This window comes from Maniola hyperantus, chromosome 6 (assembly GCF_902806685.2).
Source record: "Maniola hyperantus chromosome 6, iAphHyp1.2, whole genome shotgun sequence".
Taxonomy (NCBI): Eukaryota; Metazoa; Arthropoda; class Insecta; order Lepidoptera; family Nymphalidae; genus Maniola; species Maniola hyperantus.
This window is the reverse complement of record NC_048541.1, coordinates 11,967,615-11,984,913: the sequence shown is the minus strand read 5'-3', so window position 1 is coordinate 11,984,913 and position 17,299 is coordinate 11,967,615. Positions and strand designations below refer to the sequence as shown.

The 17,299-nt window shown below is 34.9% G+C and overlaps 1 protein-coding gene across 1 annotated transcript in view; it reads right to left on the bottom strand.

The window, feature by feature from the left end:
* The window catches only part of Tmtc3 (Transmembrane O-mannosyltransferase targeting cadherins 3), a 236,270-nt gene extending 220,947 nt beyond the window's left edge, over positions 1-15,323 (bottom strand). The window contains exon 1 of the mRNA XM_034969103.2: positions 14,677-15,323. Within this exon, the coding sequence (XP_034824994.1) occupies positions 14,677-14,979 (303 nt within the window). The 5' untranslated portion in view covers positions 14,980-15,323. The remainder of the gene's footprint in view (positions 1-14,676) is intronic.
* Between the last annotated feature and the right edge of the window lie 1,976 nt (positions 15,324-17,299).

Below are 17,299 nucleotides of genomic sequence, written 5' to 3'. Positions count from 1 at the left end.
GCACCTTTGAGATGCACACATACACATAACTCCGAAAAGTTAGAGGCGCGTGCCCCGGATCGAAACCCCCGACCTACCGAAAAGAAGGGGGACGTATTAACCACTAGGCTATCACCGCTGTACCAAATTTCGACAAAATCGGTTGAACGGATGGGCCGTGAAAGGCTAGCAGACAGGCTGATGGACAGACAGACAGACATGTACACAGTTTCGCATTTATAATATAAGTATGGAAGTATGGATTGGTCGATCAAGAACAAGATAAAGCCGTAATTGCCTCAATAACTAAGCGAAAAGGTTTGACCAGCTTCGTGCCTATAATTACTATTGTTACAGCTTGCGTGGTCACCGAAAGGCCTAAAGAAGGTAATAGAAACATAACATTGCTTTAATAGTGGATTTAAGTAATAATCCATTGACATGCGAAAATAATATGGAAGAATGTTACAGTTATTTTGCTCTACAATGACAGGTCCCTAATGTTTTAAGGCTTACGGTATTCTTTAGAGTATAGGATATATTTTAGAAAGTGTGCCCAACAATTTTTTTACCTGGTTTCTCCTTCACCTTTCTACTATCGTGTGCTATCGTACCGGGCATCGTCAAGGTTCGTAGTCAAAATCTTAAGCGATTTTGCTTCCTCGTTTCTAATTCGAGCTGCTAGGATATGGACCGCCTTTCCGACATAAGTTTTTCCCACCACTTTCAATGGTACCTGCAAGTCAGTCGAAGTGATTTTGCAATAGACAGATGGACAGACAGACAACAAAGTGATCCTATAAGAGTTCCTCATTTCCTTTTGAGGTACGGCACCCTAAAAATAGGTAACAATTTTGACTCTGTAAAGTTTTGTAGTTTGATCGTGATACATGCTAATCATGGCTCTACATACGTAGATAGTTCTTGTAAAAATGGTGGTGCCATTTAATATAACTCACAAGAGAAAAAAACATGATTTGAATTTTGTATGGAATCAGAACCATGTCATAAAGCGAAAGACTTACACACTTCACAAAAAAACCCACTTTCGCAGACTTTGTAATATTTTGCAAGCAAAGGTAACAAGACCAAATCATTTTCCAAACAACAAAAAATTTAATACCCGATAATACGCTCCGCCGTCATAAAACGTAATTCTTGCACTAAATAGGTAACTCACAAAGTTGGTCAAGGAACAAAATATCACAGTTTAAAATAGTGAATGGAGTTTCCGCAATCAGCATCCGTGATAGCGCTATCCACGTACAACAAACTTTTTCCTTCCCCAGAACAAACGCATTAGGGGATCCAGCATTCACGTCCGCGGGCGAGACGCGAAGGCGCGATAAACTCGCTGTGACATTGATTTATGTCTCCGTTTGTTTGTCCCGGTCGCCTCCAAAGTCCCGGTTCGTCCCAGCCACCGGTTGCGATAAGGATACAAATGCACGCTGCAAATTACCGGACCTAGTTTGCTGATACGCGTTTCCCGTACGAGTCTTTGGTTTTGGATTAATGTTGCAACGTTCAAACTTTGTAAGTAAAGCAGATCATCCTGAAAGATTAGTAGTTCTAGAGTAATGAAGGTATATTAAAAGTTGAGGGGAAAGCGGAAGGGATTTCCTAATTTTAGCGGTTTGAATTAGAAACGAGGAGACAAATCACTTCGATAGTGTCCGTGGAATTCCGATTGCAAAAACCATGCGAGTAACAGTGAAAATGTTTTAAAAATATCGATATCTATTACTTTCTACGCACCAAATTTTTGAAAAAATATGTACATAGTTAGACAAACTGATTCGGACTATTAGACATTCTCTAAAAATAAACTAGAACTAGATATATAATTACGTACCAGTTATAACCTTAGAATACAAAAGCCGTAAACTATATTGTTAAAACTAAAACGTAAGCTCGAAATATGCATAAAAGTTATGAATTAAACAAAGGAATTACTGTTTTCGCCTGCACAGAGGGTAGTTCAAAAGCTAGTATTATTTCATTATGTTAATAAACAAGTTTAACTGCTCCGTAGTGGCACGTAACAGAAACCACGCTAGGCCATAAATAACTCACGTACAAATGAATTTCTTGAAAAGGTCGTTGAAATATGGCTTCACGTGTAGGTCCAGTCACGCGACCACCGAAACTATCATGCTTTATTTACTCATCGCATATTAAACTGGAAAGGTCATAGGAATCTAACTGTACTTATTGACTGGTGATTGAGGGCGTAGACATAGTTAAGTGAAACTGTCAGAAACTAACATTATGTAATTTACTTTGGAACAATTGCTTCCGTTAATATTTAAATAGTAGGTAAAAATAGACAAGCACAGAGATATAGAATTTCAGTAATTACTTCGTATTTAAAAACAAAAGTTTTCGCTCCATTTATTTTCAAATGAATAACTTAGGAAGTAACTAAGTTGATACTTACTTACTGGAATTTGGTCAAGTTAGATCCAAACTTCAATCGAAAACTGCGATCATCGTATGGGGATTAAAACATTAATGTAATAAAATAATAATACTTAATCATTATTTAATACCTGATGTGCCCCAGTGTTGGCCAAAGGCCTCCCTTTCAATCTTCCATTTATCCCGTTCTATTGATAGTTGGGGCGGGGCAACCTTTCATAAAAATGCATCGAGTTCATCGCACCAACGACGACGCCTTGGTCTGATTTAACGTCTTTGTTTTTCTGGCACTCAATTTATTTGCTCATAATTCATCGGACATGCGTATCCCAGTGTCCAGCCCAGTCCCACTTCAGTAATAAAAACAAGGGTTAAAAAAATTGTGCTTTAAAATGTTAAACATTTTTAAAGCAAAGCATTATGGACTCAAACGTGGACAGCATTTAGTGGTTAAACTTAAAAAATCAAGCAAAATAAAAGTTGATAGGCTCGAATTTAGGCTGTCGATTAACTTTTTATGAACAACAATGGACCAACCGCGGTAACATGACACAGCTCTCACATAAATTGCAGGCTTCAGCGCAAAATAATCACTTGACAAAATACTCGATACGCGCGATCCGCTCTGTCGGTTCTTGATATTACATGCACAAGCGATATGAAATGTGTTTCATGGTTTGTGAATAATTTATTATCGATTGACACCCGCTCGCGGTTTCATCCGTATTAAACAACGCCCCTCGAAATCATACGCCTCGATTGAATGTATTGTCTCTTATAAATGTTATAAGCAACGATGAACTATAGGAAGAATAATCGAAGGAAAAATGAAAAATGATTCCAAAGACTAACTAATAAGAATCAGAAAATCGCCGTAGAAAAAGTTATATTCATTGATGTTATAAACTTAAAACTGAATCTATGAAGGCAGTTGAATATTGAGTTAGTTAAGTATAATAGATTGTTCCTGCATTTTAAGCATGTGAAGATGGAGGAGGATGGAGGTCATATAAAAATATCGAGCGGTTTTAGATAGAAAGGAGGCAAATTACAATGGAATTCTAAAAGCATGTCTGCGCATCACTCTCCAACCATTTTGTAAAAACACTAAGAGCAAAAAACACTGAACCATTTTCACCTCATTGTTGATTCATTACTAAAGAACTTGTCTGGAAGTCTTGAAACATTGCCTACTCTAAAATGAGTAATTTACGTAACTACACCTATATTTAGCTGAAAGCTTCCAAATTTTCACTGGGGTTTCCGAGCCTTATTGGAGATAAGCGCAAGGTTAATTAATATTTTAATAAATGGGCGTTCTGTTTCGGATGATAATGTACCTTTTTGGTCCGTTATTTTTGGCATGATCAGACTTTCTTTTCAACTTTGCACAGTACAACTACCGTCTACGTTTATAAATTAATAATTGTTTTTGGTGGAATAATTTAGCTTAATGAACGAAAGCTTTTAACTTCAAACTGGCTTCAGAAATTTGTAAAAATAAAAGTTCACTGATGAAAAATTTAACGTCCAGTAGAATTTTAGTTCACTTGAAGTAAGTTGAGATTTTCTACACTAGCAAGTCTTTAATTAATGTAACAGAAGACGCTAGATTTATTAATTACTAGCTGATGCCCGCGACTTCGTACGCGTGGATTTAGGTTTTTAAAAATCCCGAAGGAACTTATTGATTTTCCGGGATAAAAAGTAGCCTAAGTATGTCATTCTCCAGGTCTTAAACTATACCCATGCAAAAATCACGTCGATCCGTTGCGTCATGATTGAAGGACAAACCAACGAACCAACAAACCAATAAACAAACACACTTTCGCATTTATAATATGGGTAGTGATAATATAGGTAGTGATAGCTTTCTTCCTAAAATTATTAAGTGTGTTTAAACTTTAAACTAACATAGATATTGGTTACTGGTTCACGAAAAAGAGTATGCAAAACGTTACATGGTTAGTTGACATTGATGAATGCGTTCGGCAGGCTGTTGTAAATGAAAGTTTGGATTTTTAAATAAACTAGACACACAAAAAGGCTAAAAACGGGAGCGTCAGTTTACCAGGGTGATTTGCGAACAGAATTTCACGTTGACATCGCTTTTAGCAATATGTCTGATAGATAACGACGTAGGCAGCTCTTTCCACGTGACAAGGGTAAGGCGTAAATATCACATGACCTTCCAATTTGTATGATTAATTGGGTTTCTACGCAAGTTGAAGGATTTAAGGAAGAAAAATGACATGGGATTTTTAATTAAAAATATATACTTACTTAATAGTAACTTAGTAGGTACATAAAGTTAAACTCATGATGATAAAAATAACAAGAAATTACTTGACTTATTCTAGCCATATCATATCAGCTAGGTATATTATATATTCAAAACTAGTGATAATTCAGCCTATTTTTATTATGTTATTAGGTAATCAACTCATTACACAACTTTGGACAAGCTACTGGTTATCTATATAAAATTCAAAGTCCTGACTGACTGACTGATTGACTCACTGACTGATTGACTGACTGACTGACTGACTGACTGACTTATATATCAACGCACAGCCTAAGCCACTGGTCCTAGAGACATGAAATTTGGAGGGTCTGTTCTTTGTAAAGAGTAGCTATCCACTAAGAAAGGATTTTTTGAAGTTCTACTCCTAAGGGGGGTAAATAGGGGATGGAAGTTCGTATGAAAGTCTTTCATTTTAAAAGTTACATCGATGAAAATTGGTATTCAGGCTTTCAGTTAAAAATAAAAATAATTTCACGATTTTTGAAAATTCTACTGCCAAATGGGTTAAAGGGGATAAAATTTTGTATGAGAGTCCGTAATTTTTTGAGTTATTTAAATGAAAATCGATATTTGAGTTATCAGTTACAAAAGTACGTAGGTACCTATTTCAGGATTTTTGAAAATTCTACCCCCACGCCGATTTTCTAAATTCCACCCGAGCGAAGCCGGGCGGGTCAGCTAGTTGTATATAAGTACCTGCTTAATATGTATGTATTTCTTACTAGTTTAGTTCAGAAATACTCGTATTACGTTTGTTTCTTGTTCAAATCACGGGAGAGCTTTGCTACTAATTAGGTGATTAGCATAGTTATTATCTCTTTCATAGGACAGTGTATAAAATACTCGTATAATCCTCTTCTGGCTAAGCCGACGTGCGAAATGGCGTTAATCTCTTATCCAAACACTCACTGTCCCATCCTCACGCCATTATGAAGGATACAGAAGCGAGATTAAAATTAAGTAGACACTTTAAAATGAATAAGAAGATTTTAATATCATGAGAAAACTAAATATGTAGTTTTGATTAGTGAATTTGAAAATGATGATTTGATTGAATTAAATGTTGAAATAATTAAATGTAAAGGGCAGCTTATTAATTACTTACATACTTCGAAAATAAAATATCAAAGCAAAATATGTGAGAAGGAAAGACTTGAATATTCTTGAATAGTTGTTTTTTCGTGCAGAAAGGAAAGACATAAAGGGAAATGCCCATTTTTAGTCAAAGTTCATCCATTAATGTTATTAATATTAAAAAAATCTTATCTAATGACTGAAATATTGCTCGTAACGGTTTGTGCGTAACACTCCGGCGTAATTAAAAGACACTCAACTAATTCCGCTCGTAATGACAATCTTGGCAATGTAGGTATTGAGAAAACAAATAAACAAAAGGGTTTATACAACTTCCTCCGAGTTCTATGTCCAAAATAGTGCTTGTTTCTTGATCTGTGATTTCAGTCCTAATTCCTTTAATTAATTTCATTGATGGACTTTGGCCAAAAACCCTTTGACGAATGGGCGTTTCCCTTTGCATAAAACCAAACTACACCGGTCTTATGATAAACTTATAAGCCAATTAATAAAAACAATTTATGTTGCTTTTCAATAATTCGAAAGGTCGACGGTTCAAACCCCGCCCGTTGCACTATTGTCGTACCTACTCCTAGCACAAGCCTGACGCTTAATTGGAGAGGAAAGGGGAATATTAGTCATTTAATATTGGCTAATATTCTTGTATAAAAATAAAAATAAACTATAATTTTGTAGATGCAGAGATAATTTAAATACAAAAAGCTTTATTTGGACTAAAAGTAAAGTAGTTACAGACATTACGACAATCAAAATAAAAGGCGTATGTAGATAAGTACCTACTTGTACAAATTAGGTTCTTCAATGTAAAATATGCTCATTGCTACAATGTAGAGCCGCGCTTTCGCGTTTCTAATTACCTAAAATGATAATATATTCGTGCATTACAAATTAGGTGATTCATAACATAACAGATACATAACAAATAAACGTTCACATTATTCACAATAAAATATAGGATCTAAATACAACCACATAAAAATAATGATAAAAAGCCGAATTCAATATCTAATTCAACGGTAAAAATAAAAAGGAACGAATAAAACGACAAAAAAATAACCACTGTTGGACGTAGATCTTTTTATCCTCGCTTATTTCGTATTTTATAATACCGAACCTGAATGGTGGAGTCACGAACATTTTTACTATTCATTTGCTAATGGGTCCGAAGCTTTTCAAAACGACGTGTATGACATCTGAATATAAAATTGTCGTGCAATATTGCTATGTCTAGGTATCATAAAATATTTTGTATGGCCATTGAAATGTGTTGAGGCAAAAATATTAAGTGTTGCTATTGAAAGTGTTGCTTGTTATTATTTTAATGCATAAATGAATGAATCAGGAGAAAATCTACAACTGGTGTTCCTAACGTACTTGATCCTAAGATCCTAACGTAGATGATTCTACGTTAGGATCTTGAAACCATGAACGTTGGCATCCTTTTGTGGTTGACATTCAGTCAACGCGCACCAAACGTTTTTCTCAACGTTTCTGATAATCCTAACGTAGATATTTCTACGTCAGGATCTCGTAACCATGAACGTTGGCATCCTTATGTGGTCGACATTCAATCGCGCATAAAACGTTTTTGCTTAACGTCTCTGATACGAACCGCTAAGATGTTGGAATGCCCTTCTAGCATCCGTTTCCTGCCGCGTATAACCTAAATCCATCCATCAAAACAAGAGTGAATAGGCATCTTCTAGGCAAGCGTGCCACATCATTGCTTTTTGAAGCATGATTGTCATCAATCGCAAGCTTATCATGTCATGCAATAAAAAAATGTTACTCTAGGGATGATTACAAAATTGTTCTTAAGACAAAAGGGAAGTGCTTTTCTTTTGTATTAAGTAGAGATAGAGATAAGATACTACCTACTGAATACAATTTGGTCAAGCTGTAATAAGATTTTTGGGCTCCTTAATGTCTTTGTAAGCTCATTTCACAATACGGGATATACAGTAATATATATTATCGTCCGGTCAAAATAGACATTCAAGGTTACAATAATTCGCATAGAGCTAAAAAGTGTTGGGAACACCAATATTGATTGGACTATAATAGGTATAATTTATATCCCGTAGTGTAAGTATACTATTTGCCTGAGGAGTTTGACTCATGTTAAGACGATCTCGATATAGTAGTTTATCCACCGTAGATTCACGTCTTTTCACTTTTGTCATAGTGGCGTATTGGAAATTAATTCATGTAGCCTAATTACTTCTGTCGTTTGGGCAAGCATAAATCCAGCTCGGATGGCGTTCAACTGCACTCGGATGAAACATTCATGATGATTACGTCCATAAATTTTCACTTATTCGCGAAACATGTTTACTTGATTTACCATCCTGGTTGGGTTGCTGAATTTTATTATTTTCAATGAGAGTTCTATGTTACAAGCATTAATGAGTTGTCTTCGTCTAAGTAATAATTTTTTTTTTTTAAATTCAGATACAAGTTAACCCTTTACTGCAATGGTAACCTGATGGTAAGTGACGATGCAATCTAAGACGGAACCGGGCTAAGTTGGAAGGGGTAACTTAATAATAAAAAGCTTTCCTAGTTTCTTCCTTCCATTTCTGAAGTTGTGTTACAAATTACTTGGACTGCTTCAATATAATATTCTATCTAGTATCTTACCTACTTAATATAATATTATTTACTGATAGACCATTTAAGTAGGTTTATATATGTTTGTATGTGTGCATGGGTTTCTTTATTGCACACCACAAAAATATAAATGGACAGGATAAAAAAAATTAAAAAGTAATTAGTCTATGTAGGAAGTTGCATCGTAGCGATCTCTTCCAGGCAACCTTAATGATTTATGTAACAGACTCAGAAAAAACCTAGATATTATTAAATATTTATTTATGAAGTCTCCGCCAGCCAGGTAACAATTTACCTAGGAATCAGATGTAGTCGTTCAGAAAAGTTCACCCCCGTAAAACTAAATAATTGCATTGTAGGTACGCGTAACAGCAGCAACTCTGGAGTCTGGTTGGCTTGTTAGTTTACATTTACTTTCATTCATTCATTTGCAGCGCACTGCAAAATAATGAATGAAGTTTCAGTCATCATCCAAGGTAGCCCGATCCATATATTATAGCAACTTTTTTCCATTCCAGAACAAGGAATTATAATACATTAAGGAATTGAATGTTCACGTTCCAAATTCACATTCCAGGGCGCAGAACTTTCAGTAACCTTTGCAGATTTTCCATCCCGGTTGCTTTCAAAGAATTGATGTTATCCTTGGTAGTTTGCGGTACTTATTAAGTTTTTAAATTAGGATAAAAACTGGTTTGCAATCATAATGATTCTCCAAACAATAAACAACATTTCATTAACATCTAAGATCATGCGCTATATCTTTTTACCATTCCAGTATTGAGAAATTCAGCATCGAAGTCTACGGAAGAAACTTTCCCAAGTCACAATTTTTTCTTTGGCACCATTTATGAATATTTTACTACTGGCGACAAGCATTTAAAAAATATTGGCACTTAATTGCAGCACAATATTAAGGACGATTTATGTTACTTTATGGACACTTATCTATATTACTTAAGTAATAATTACCTACTTAATTACATTTAACTTTACCGATAACGTGCCATTTGCGTATTATCAGAGACTATAGAAACTTTTTTGAACTCCAGAATAAACACATTAAGGAATCCAGTGTTCATGTCCTCACTCAAAATTCCAGGGCGCGAAAACTTTCAGAGACGTCTTGCAGATTGTTCGTCCCAGTTACTTCTAAGAAGTATGCTAATGCTACTGCTAAATTTTCTATAGAATAATTTAAGTACTTTAAGCTCATTTAACAGCATCTACAATTAGCACTGTGTAAGAGATAATAGTACCACGGTCAGCGGCTAACTTATGATCGAGTAAAAAAAACGCAGTAAGAAAACCAGCGTTCCTGTTCACGAGCGAAACTCTAGTGGTTAGTGACAGTGATTTATGCTTCAAATTGCTTGTCCTGAATACTTTGAAAACCCTGTTTATCCTTGATGACCATAAGGATAGTTACAAATGCACATTGTAAATTACCGGACAAAGTTTGCTGTTTGCTGAAACTCTGTTTGTGTTTCTTGGGGTCTCGCGTGGCTCTCGTATACAATATGCTAAAAGGCAAAGCTTAGTTTAGCCGATCTTGCCTTTGCTTTGACTTGAAACCATGAAACTCATTATCGACGTGAGAACTTTGGAAGAGGAGCGTCAAAAGACTTAATCAAGTGTCAGTATTCAATAATTGTGTCACCATTTTGTTTAATCCATTACATTATGGTTACCTACGTATTTACTTAGATTTATAGAATCTGTCATATTATTATAATTAAATCAAATATTCAATCTTAGTTAATATTAACTAGACAAAATTGATATCTTGACAATGGCAAATCGCTAAGCCTAGCCATTCCTCGCTGCATTAGTGCCATCCAGTGTATTGGGCATTATGTCCATTAACGACGACTTGGACGGTATACCTATAATTTTTTGTAAATATACATGTATTAATTTTTAGTGCTAAGTTTTTAAGTAAATAGTTTTCTGTTCCTATTGTTAAATAAGTATAGGAACGTTGACTCGGGAAAATAAATCATAGCGCACTATATTTTGTAATTTCATAATTACTGAGCGTAGTAATTTCATTAAAATGGAGTTCCTGGATAGTTGTAATTATATTCGTACCTAATCATCAAAATTAAACGAATGATGATGCGCTATTTCGATGGCGTTAAACAGGGATCAAGAGGAGCAAGCCACTACCATAGATAAATTTTAATTAACAACAACTTCAAAAACATTTAATCAAATCTGACAACATTAATTAATCTCGTCCACATAAAGCTGATGAATTAAACAATTTAGAGATTCAACGGTTTTTGCTTCTATTTATCATGCACACGAATTCCTAAAGTTAATTAATTATATTATGTTAATTACTTAAATTCAAATTAAACCCGTTATAGGTATGTGTAAAAAGTTTAACATTTATTTCTTAGTAGGTACATACGCTTAGTAATAATATAAGGTAGTGTTACCTACTCCTGATAAATTACGAATTAGGAATTTTTGAAAATACGTATTTTTTGGCTCTGGTGTAAAGCTCAATTTATCGAGATTTTTCTATTCAACAAGATCGTTTTGCAACGTCGATATGTATAAAAGAAGATGTTTTGGTCGTAGTAGTAGTAGTAGTAGTAGATTCATTAGGAACCAACGGAGAGACCTTTTAAGATCCAAAAGATCTTGTAAACGTCTATTTGAATAACGTATATTTTCATTCTATTTGATATTTAAACGAACAGACGGACGGAGGGGGAAAAGTGGAGATATGTCTACATCAATTTTCAACCGAGTTTGCAAAAAATCAGGGGGAAGTATACATCCCTCTTACGTTCCCCGATCGCGAATTGAGATGTTGCTCAAAAGCATAATCGATATTTTTAACAATGCTATGCTATTAGGGTGAGCGAGGTTATACGAAGGGGAGAGAGCGACGTAATTTTGTCCAATTTATTTACTACGATACCAGTATCATACATATACCATATCTATACAATATACATATTATGTTTATAGTATACATACTGAAATCTCAGCTATACATAGTTTTACATCAAAAACTCAAGCAATATTTTCTGAAAGATTAAAATAAAACTAAATTCTAATTTCGGAATGACAAGGAAGAATAATATGAGTAAAATTTTATGTCAGGTGTCAACTCTTTCATTAGCGTATTCCATCATAGGACGGATGTTATAGGCGATCTTTATAACACTTGTTAAAGATATTTTCTAGCAAACGCTTCTCGTTTTTGAAATCAGCACTTTCCATCACAGTGAAGCGTGTATTTATACTGGGTTAAAACAAAAGGCATTGAATTACTCATAATAAAGAAAGTAAGAGGACTTAAGTCAGCTATATAACAAAACTCCCGCATAAACTCTAAGCTTTCATATTATATAATTATCGTTACGAAGTAGTTACTTGATACATGTGATCCACTCTCACGGTTCTTAATATTTCATGCAAGAGCTATAATATATGAAATTGGTTTCATGGTTAGTGAATAATTTATCTTGATTAACACCCGCTTGCGGTTAGGCTTATGTACAGTACAGTCTCTAATAATATTAAGTACTAGATTTTTCTGTATTTTTATAATTTCTTTAGTATTTTTACCTACACTTCAACAAAAACGGTCGCTTCAGTACTGAGTGACAAATTTCGTCACTGGCAGTAAGCGAAACCGTGGCCTATTGGTCAAGGCATCGGGCGCGAACCCAGAAGATTCAGGTTCCATTCCTGTCAGTTACGCAATTTTTGATATGTATTTAAAATTATTTAGATTTTTCTGATAACTAATAGCTAACACTGATTCAAAAGATCTTTTAAGAGTTTGAGTAAATTAAGTATTTATGAAGTTAAATACACAATTGGGTTGTAATAAATCTCTAAACTCAAACAGACATGTCCAAAATCAGTGTTATTCTTTTCCCCACAGAACTTGTTTAATAATTATATTATACAAGCCCATACAGGTTGATAAGCTTACATTTTATTAAATTATAGATGAGACCGCCAACTTGTAGTAAAATAAACCAAAACCAAAATAATCCACGGTGATTTGTGAACAGAGTTTTCCAGTAAAGTGACTTTCGGTGATATATTCCACAAGATACAAGCAAGCAGCTCTTTTACATGTGACAAGGGTAAGGCAAAGTATCACATGACCTTCCAATTTATATGATTAATTGAGTTTTAGCCGCGAGAAATAAGAAAAAATGGCATAAAAGTGTGTTGGCCGGTTTCAAAAACAGTGAATTGGATAAAAATGGGAAAATATACTTAGCATAAGAATATTTTTGATACAAAATCTTTTACGTGAAAATATAATCTAGTAGAGAATAGTTTTAAGCCCTTTTAACGTAGGACCGAATTAAATATAATATTTAAGATAATGCATAAGAAACACTCGTGCAATCAAAGCTTATAATTCCCCCAACTCGTGCTACGATGGATAAATCAAACCAAATAGAGGTACGTACTATTATGTTTTGTTTAAATATAAGACTTCTAGTTACTTTTATTGTAAAGCAAATGCATATCTATGTATAATATAAAAATAAATCCCTGAATGTGTGTGATTTCGCTCATTCTTTTTTTATAATATTCCTTGAAGTACGAGGATGGTTCTTACGGAGAGAAAAATTTAATTCAACCTCCCCCTCAATTCTCTAAGCTCCACCCGAGCGAAGCCGGGGCGTGTCAGCTAGTACGGTATACAAATCCATTGCAATTAACTAACAGAGTTGCTTAACTGATCCATTCAAATTCAAATATATAAAAGAATAACAAATCAGCTCAATGCTTCAGACAAATCTCAAACAAAAGCGATTCCTACTTCATTTAAATGTTAATGTTAGGATCGGAATGTAAACGGTAGAACTCTACAAAACTTGCTCCAATTCGAAATCTTTACCCCATTCATTAGACATTAGGGTTGAAGATTTCCAAAGATTGATAGGAAAATTGGAATTGTTTGGAAGTTATGTATATTTTGCCAAGTCACTTTTCATCGATCTTGACTTAAATGGGATAATTTTATCTATCTTCGTGATTTTGATATATTGAGTGACTGGCCAAGATTTTTTACTATTCAAAATGCTGTCATAACTTTAAATTGTTTTCGTAGCACCTAAGCATTTTTAATTCTGGGCCCTGGTTTTCGCCGTATATAAATATACGCGTGCTATTTTGAAACGTCATTTTAACATAATATTTTCTTCATACAATAACTGCGAAATATGACGTCACAATATCACAGCTGACATGACTTTAACTTTATAGCGCAGATGAAACTTGATGTTATTTTGCATGGCATGTAGACTGTAGTTAATAGGTAAGTATTATGATTTTATATTTTTTTTCTTCATGAGATCGCTGTTTGTAAACAATTCATTTCTTATTTCTAATTCTTCTTTTAATATCAGCTTGTATTCTTTCGCACGTTTCTTTACAAAACACTATCCAGTATCCATAGTTAATTTGATTGCTACAGCCGCAAGTGGTCGTTAGCAATAAATGGTCCATTTCGACACAAACAAATTGCGCCCTTTTTAACGCAGGGGCTGGCGTTGCATAATTGCCGGATTAGCGATGGTTGATGACGGGGATTTGGATCATGCAACTGTTTTGTGTTTGGAACTGAGATGTTGTAGCTGAGTAGATACCTAAGTACTTATATATTATGATTTAGTATTTACAATTAAGTAAGTTAAACTTTGGGCAAAAATTTTACTTGAAACTTTCTATTTGTTAATTTAATCTCACGTAAGTGTTATCCCTTTCACAGGGAGTATTATTAGGCATTTTACAAGCACTCTCAGTATTAGGTTTCAGTTTGTAAATTCATTGAAATATGTTTATTACTGTGAATATAGGTAGATAGGTGGTGGTTAAATACTTCAGACAACTTTATTTAGTAGGTACTTACTTAGCTGTGAAAGATTTTTCTACTTGAAATGACTACTAAAATCTGAAATTTGTCTTTTAGGTTAGATCATACGGAGAGACTTGAAACTTTTTTCTTGAGTTCAATCTTCTCGAAATTTCAAAGCCGGGTTATAAGTTGTCACAAAATGTGTACGACCATTTAGGTAGGTTCTAGGTTCATAATTACCTACTTTTCATACAATTCCTTTAAGTACTTTTACTCTACATATTTTCTGAGTAGATATAAAGTAATAAACAAAACTTCACCACATTAGACTAATTATGAAGTACACACAGTTTCTTTTAACTGGGGTATCCAACTTCTTAAGTCATTAAGTTTTATAACACTTAACCGCGCGTCTCACCTTGTGTATTGGAGTTCCCCAAAAGTCGTTGAGGAAGATATTCGAGATGGGAGTCTGCGGTCTCAGATCTCTGTTCTCTTTTATGGCACTGATGTCATCAAAAACGAAGCCGCAGTAAAGGCAGTTGTGGTAAACGACTATACAAGCGAGGACAAGGACAGCCCCGAGACCTCTTCGCGGGGCCTCAGGCAACTCTTCGGCGGCCTGAGTGGGCCCGGTCACCCTCCTCCGACTCCGACCAGTTCGAGTCCTCACAGCTGATACCACTCCGCCAAATCGGCACACGCCACTCACACGGTCCATCGTGAATCAAACCATCCTGAATGTATCAAAACACAGCACTATCCAAATCCCAGAACTTGTAAGCAAATACCATTTACGGCGAACCCGACCAGGAATGTCAGCGAACCACAATCACGAACGAAACTGTAGGCTACACAAAATTTTAAGTAAATACGCTTTTCGTACGTAATAAATACTGATATTCTACAAAAAGCCGATATTACAACCCGTGTTTACAACACTCCCGGAGCACATGTCACTTTTTTTTCAACGGAATCGTTTAATTTGACACATTAGTGGTATTTTGATTTATCGAACACGGACACACCCGTCCGCGAGGCAGATTCGCCGACGACTGCCGAAGTGAGACGAACGAATGCCGCGTCGAGTCACGTGACCAGTCGTTTTACTGCGGGTCGTTCGGGAACCACGCATGCGTTCCGGTGATCTTCGCTGGCGGCAAAATAAATAATACCATTCATTCAATATACCTACCCTAAGAAGTAGAACAATCTGAATAGGTAGACAAAATAGGCTGTGTCTTAGGTATAATAAACAAAAAATATTAGTGCCTGTCACATTTAGGCGGGCGGGGTTGAAGTGAAACTTTTTGTCGTTGTCGTAAATATTTCAGAATCCTTTTCGTCATATCTATACTTATAATAAATCAATAAAAAAGTAATTAGTTTTAATTTAATACATCTTTATTGATTAAATTCATACTATGACAAAGAGTTTTAATACAGGGCGACCTTAATAGTGATCTCTTCCAGGGAACATATAGAACTGTAAGACAGTGACAGTGTTTCTTGACACGATTTACGAAGATTGCTAGCGAATAAGGAATAATAATAAATTATAATAAAATAATAATAATCTTTATTTGCAAAACGAATGTTCACATAATTTTTACCACTAGCTCCCAAAAAAGTAAAAACTGTGTCAAAAGAGCCTTCCCTGGTACACCACCAACCACCAAAAGCCTTTCAACTAGTAGTGATTATTAAATTCTTATCAATGATGATTAGAGTATCTATATCGCAACTTGATTTTAGCCTACCGCCACGCCACACTAGGCGCAAGCCCGTGGGGTGGGCGACAGGGGGTTGTGTTGATGACGACATTTCGCTCGGGTTAGGGAGCTTAGATATAAGTCCAGACTCAAAAGTCGAATGGAGATCGAGTTTATCGTATTCTGTCATATTTTTGTGTACCTAGTTCGTAAACTTTTTCAATTTCGAATTTGGAACGCGTCTTGGGCAATCTTTTGAGTTTATAGTACTACGAGCTTAGGTTATTTGGATTCAGTTAGAGGATGGTGGTAAAAGCTTTTCGATGTAACGTCTTGCTTTTTAAGATGCAAAGTTATAAGACGTGATCTGCTGTTTCCGGAAGTAGGATAAAACCTACCTACTTATCTGACAAATTCTAAATAATTTTAAGTGGCTTTCAAAGTTAAAAGGGATTTAGGTACCTTTTCTAGCTACTTACTTTTTATACAAATTTGGATCATTAGAATTATTTAGATAGAGCCCTTAAATAAGCCGCTAAAGTTATCGTGTTACCTAATTACATTATTGTTAGGTGTGAACTTTAGAATATTGGTTTTATTGTATGACCTCACTTCGATTGATACGAAGCCACGACAAGTAGGGATATGAAGGAACTTATTCTAAAATCTAAATTATAAATATTTATCTAGATATAGTCTTTCATGATCCAATCGACAGACTTAACCAAATAAACTAAGCAATATTATACTTATGTTTAACTCAAAAACATTTTTCAAAAACACAAACCAGTGGTGTTCAATATAATATTATGCTCAATAAAAAAGTCTGCAGATACGAAAAGCGTCGGAATCCGGGCAAAAAGTAAGCTAATCCAACTCCCAGTTGGCCGTTGATTTGTTCAGTTTTTTGGAATCAGTAAAGGGCACGGTATGCAGGGATCCTGAGGGAACGATAACCCTGAAAAAACTGGGTGATTGATGAGGAACCGGGCTTAAGTCGAATAAACATACTCTCACGTGCTTGATATAGGTACTCAGACATCTGTCTGAGTCTAATATCGAGTAATGAGTCCTATATCAAGTAGGTAGTATTATAATACTGAGCATCTGCTCAGTATTATAAAGATTAAGTACCTAACAATACTTCAGCATACTTTATCTACTATGAAGCACTAGGGTACGATGTGAAGAAATATTTTCTTGTCTACCTACCGAGTATACTACCTACATTTTCTGCGACTATATTTTTTTTATTTATTAACTTTATAAACTAGATACTTACTACATATAAATAAATAGTGACTCTTGTTACAACGCAATAAATTGAGA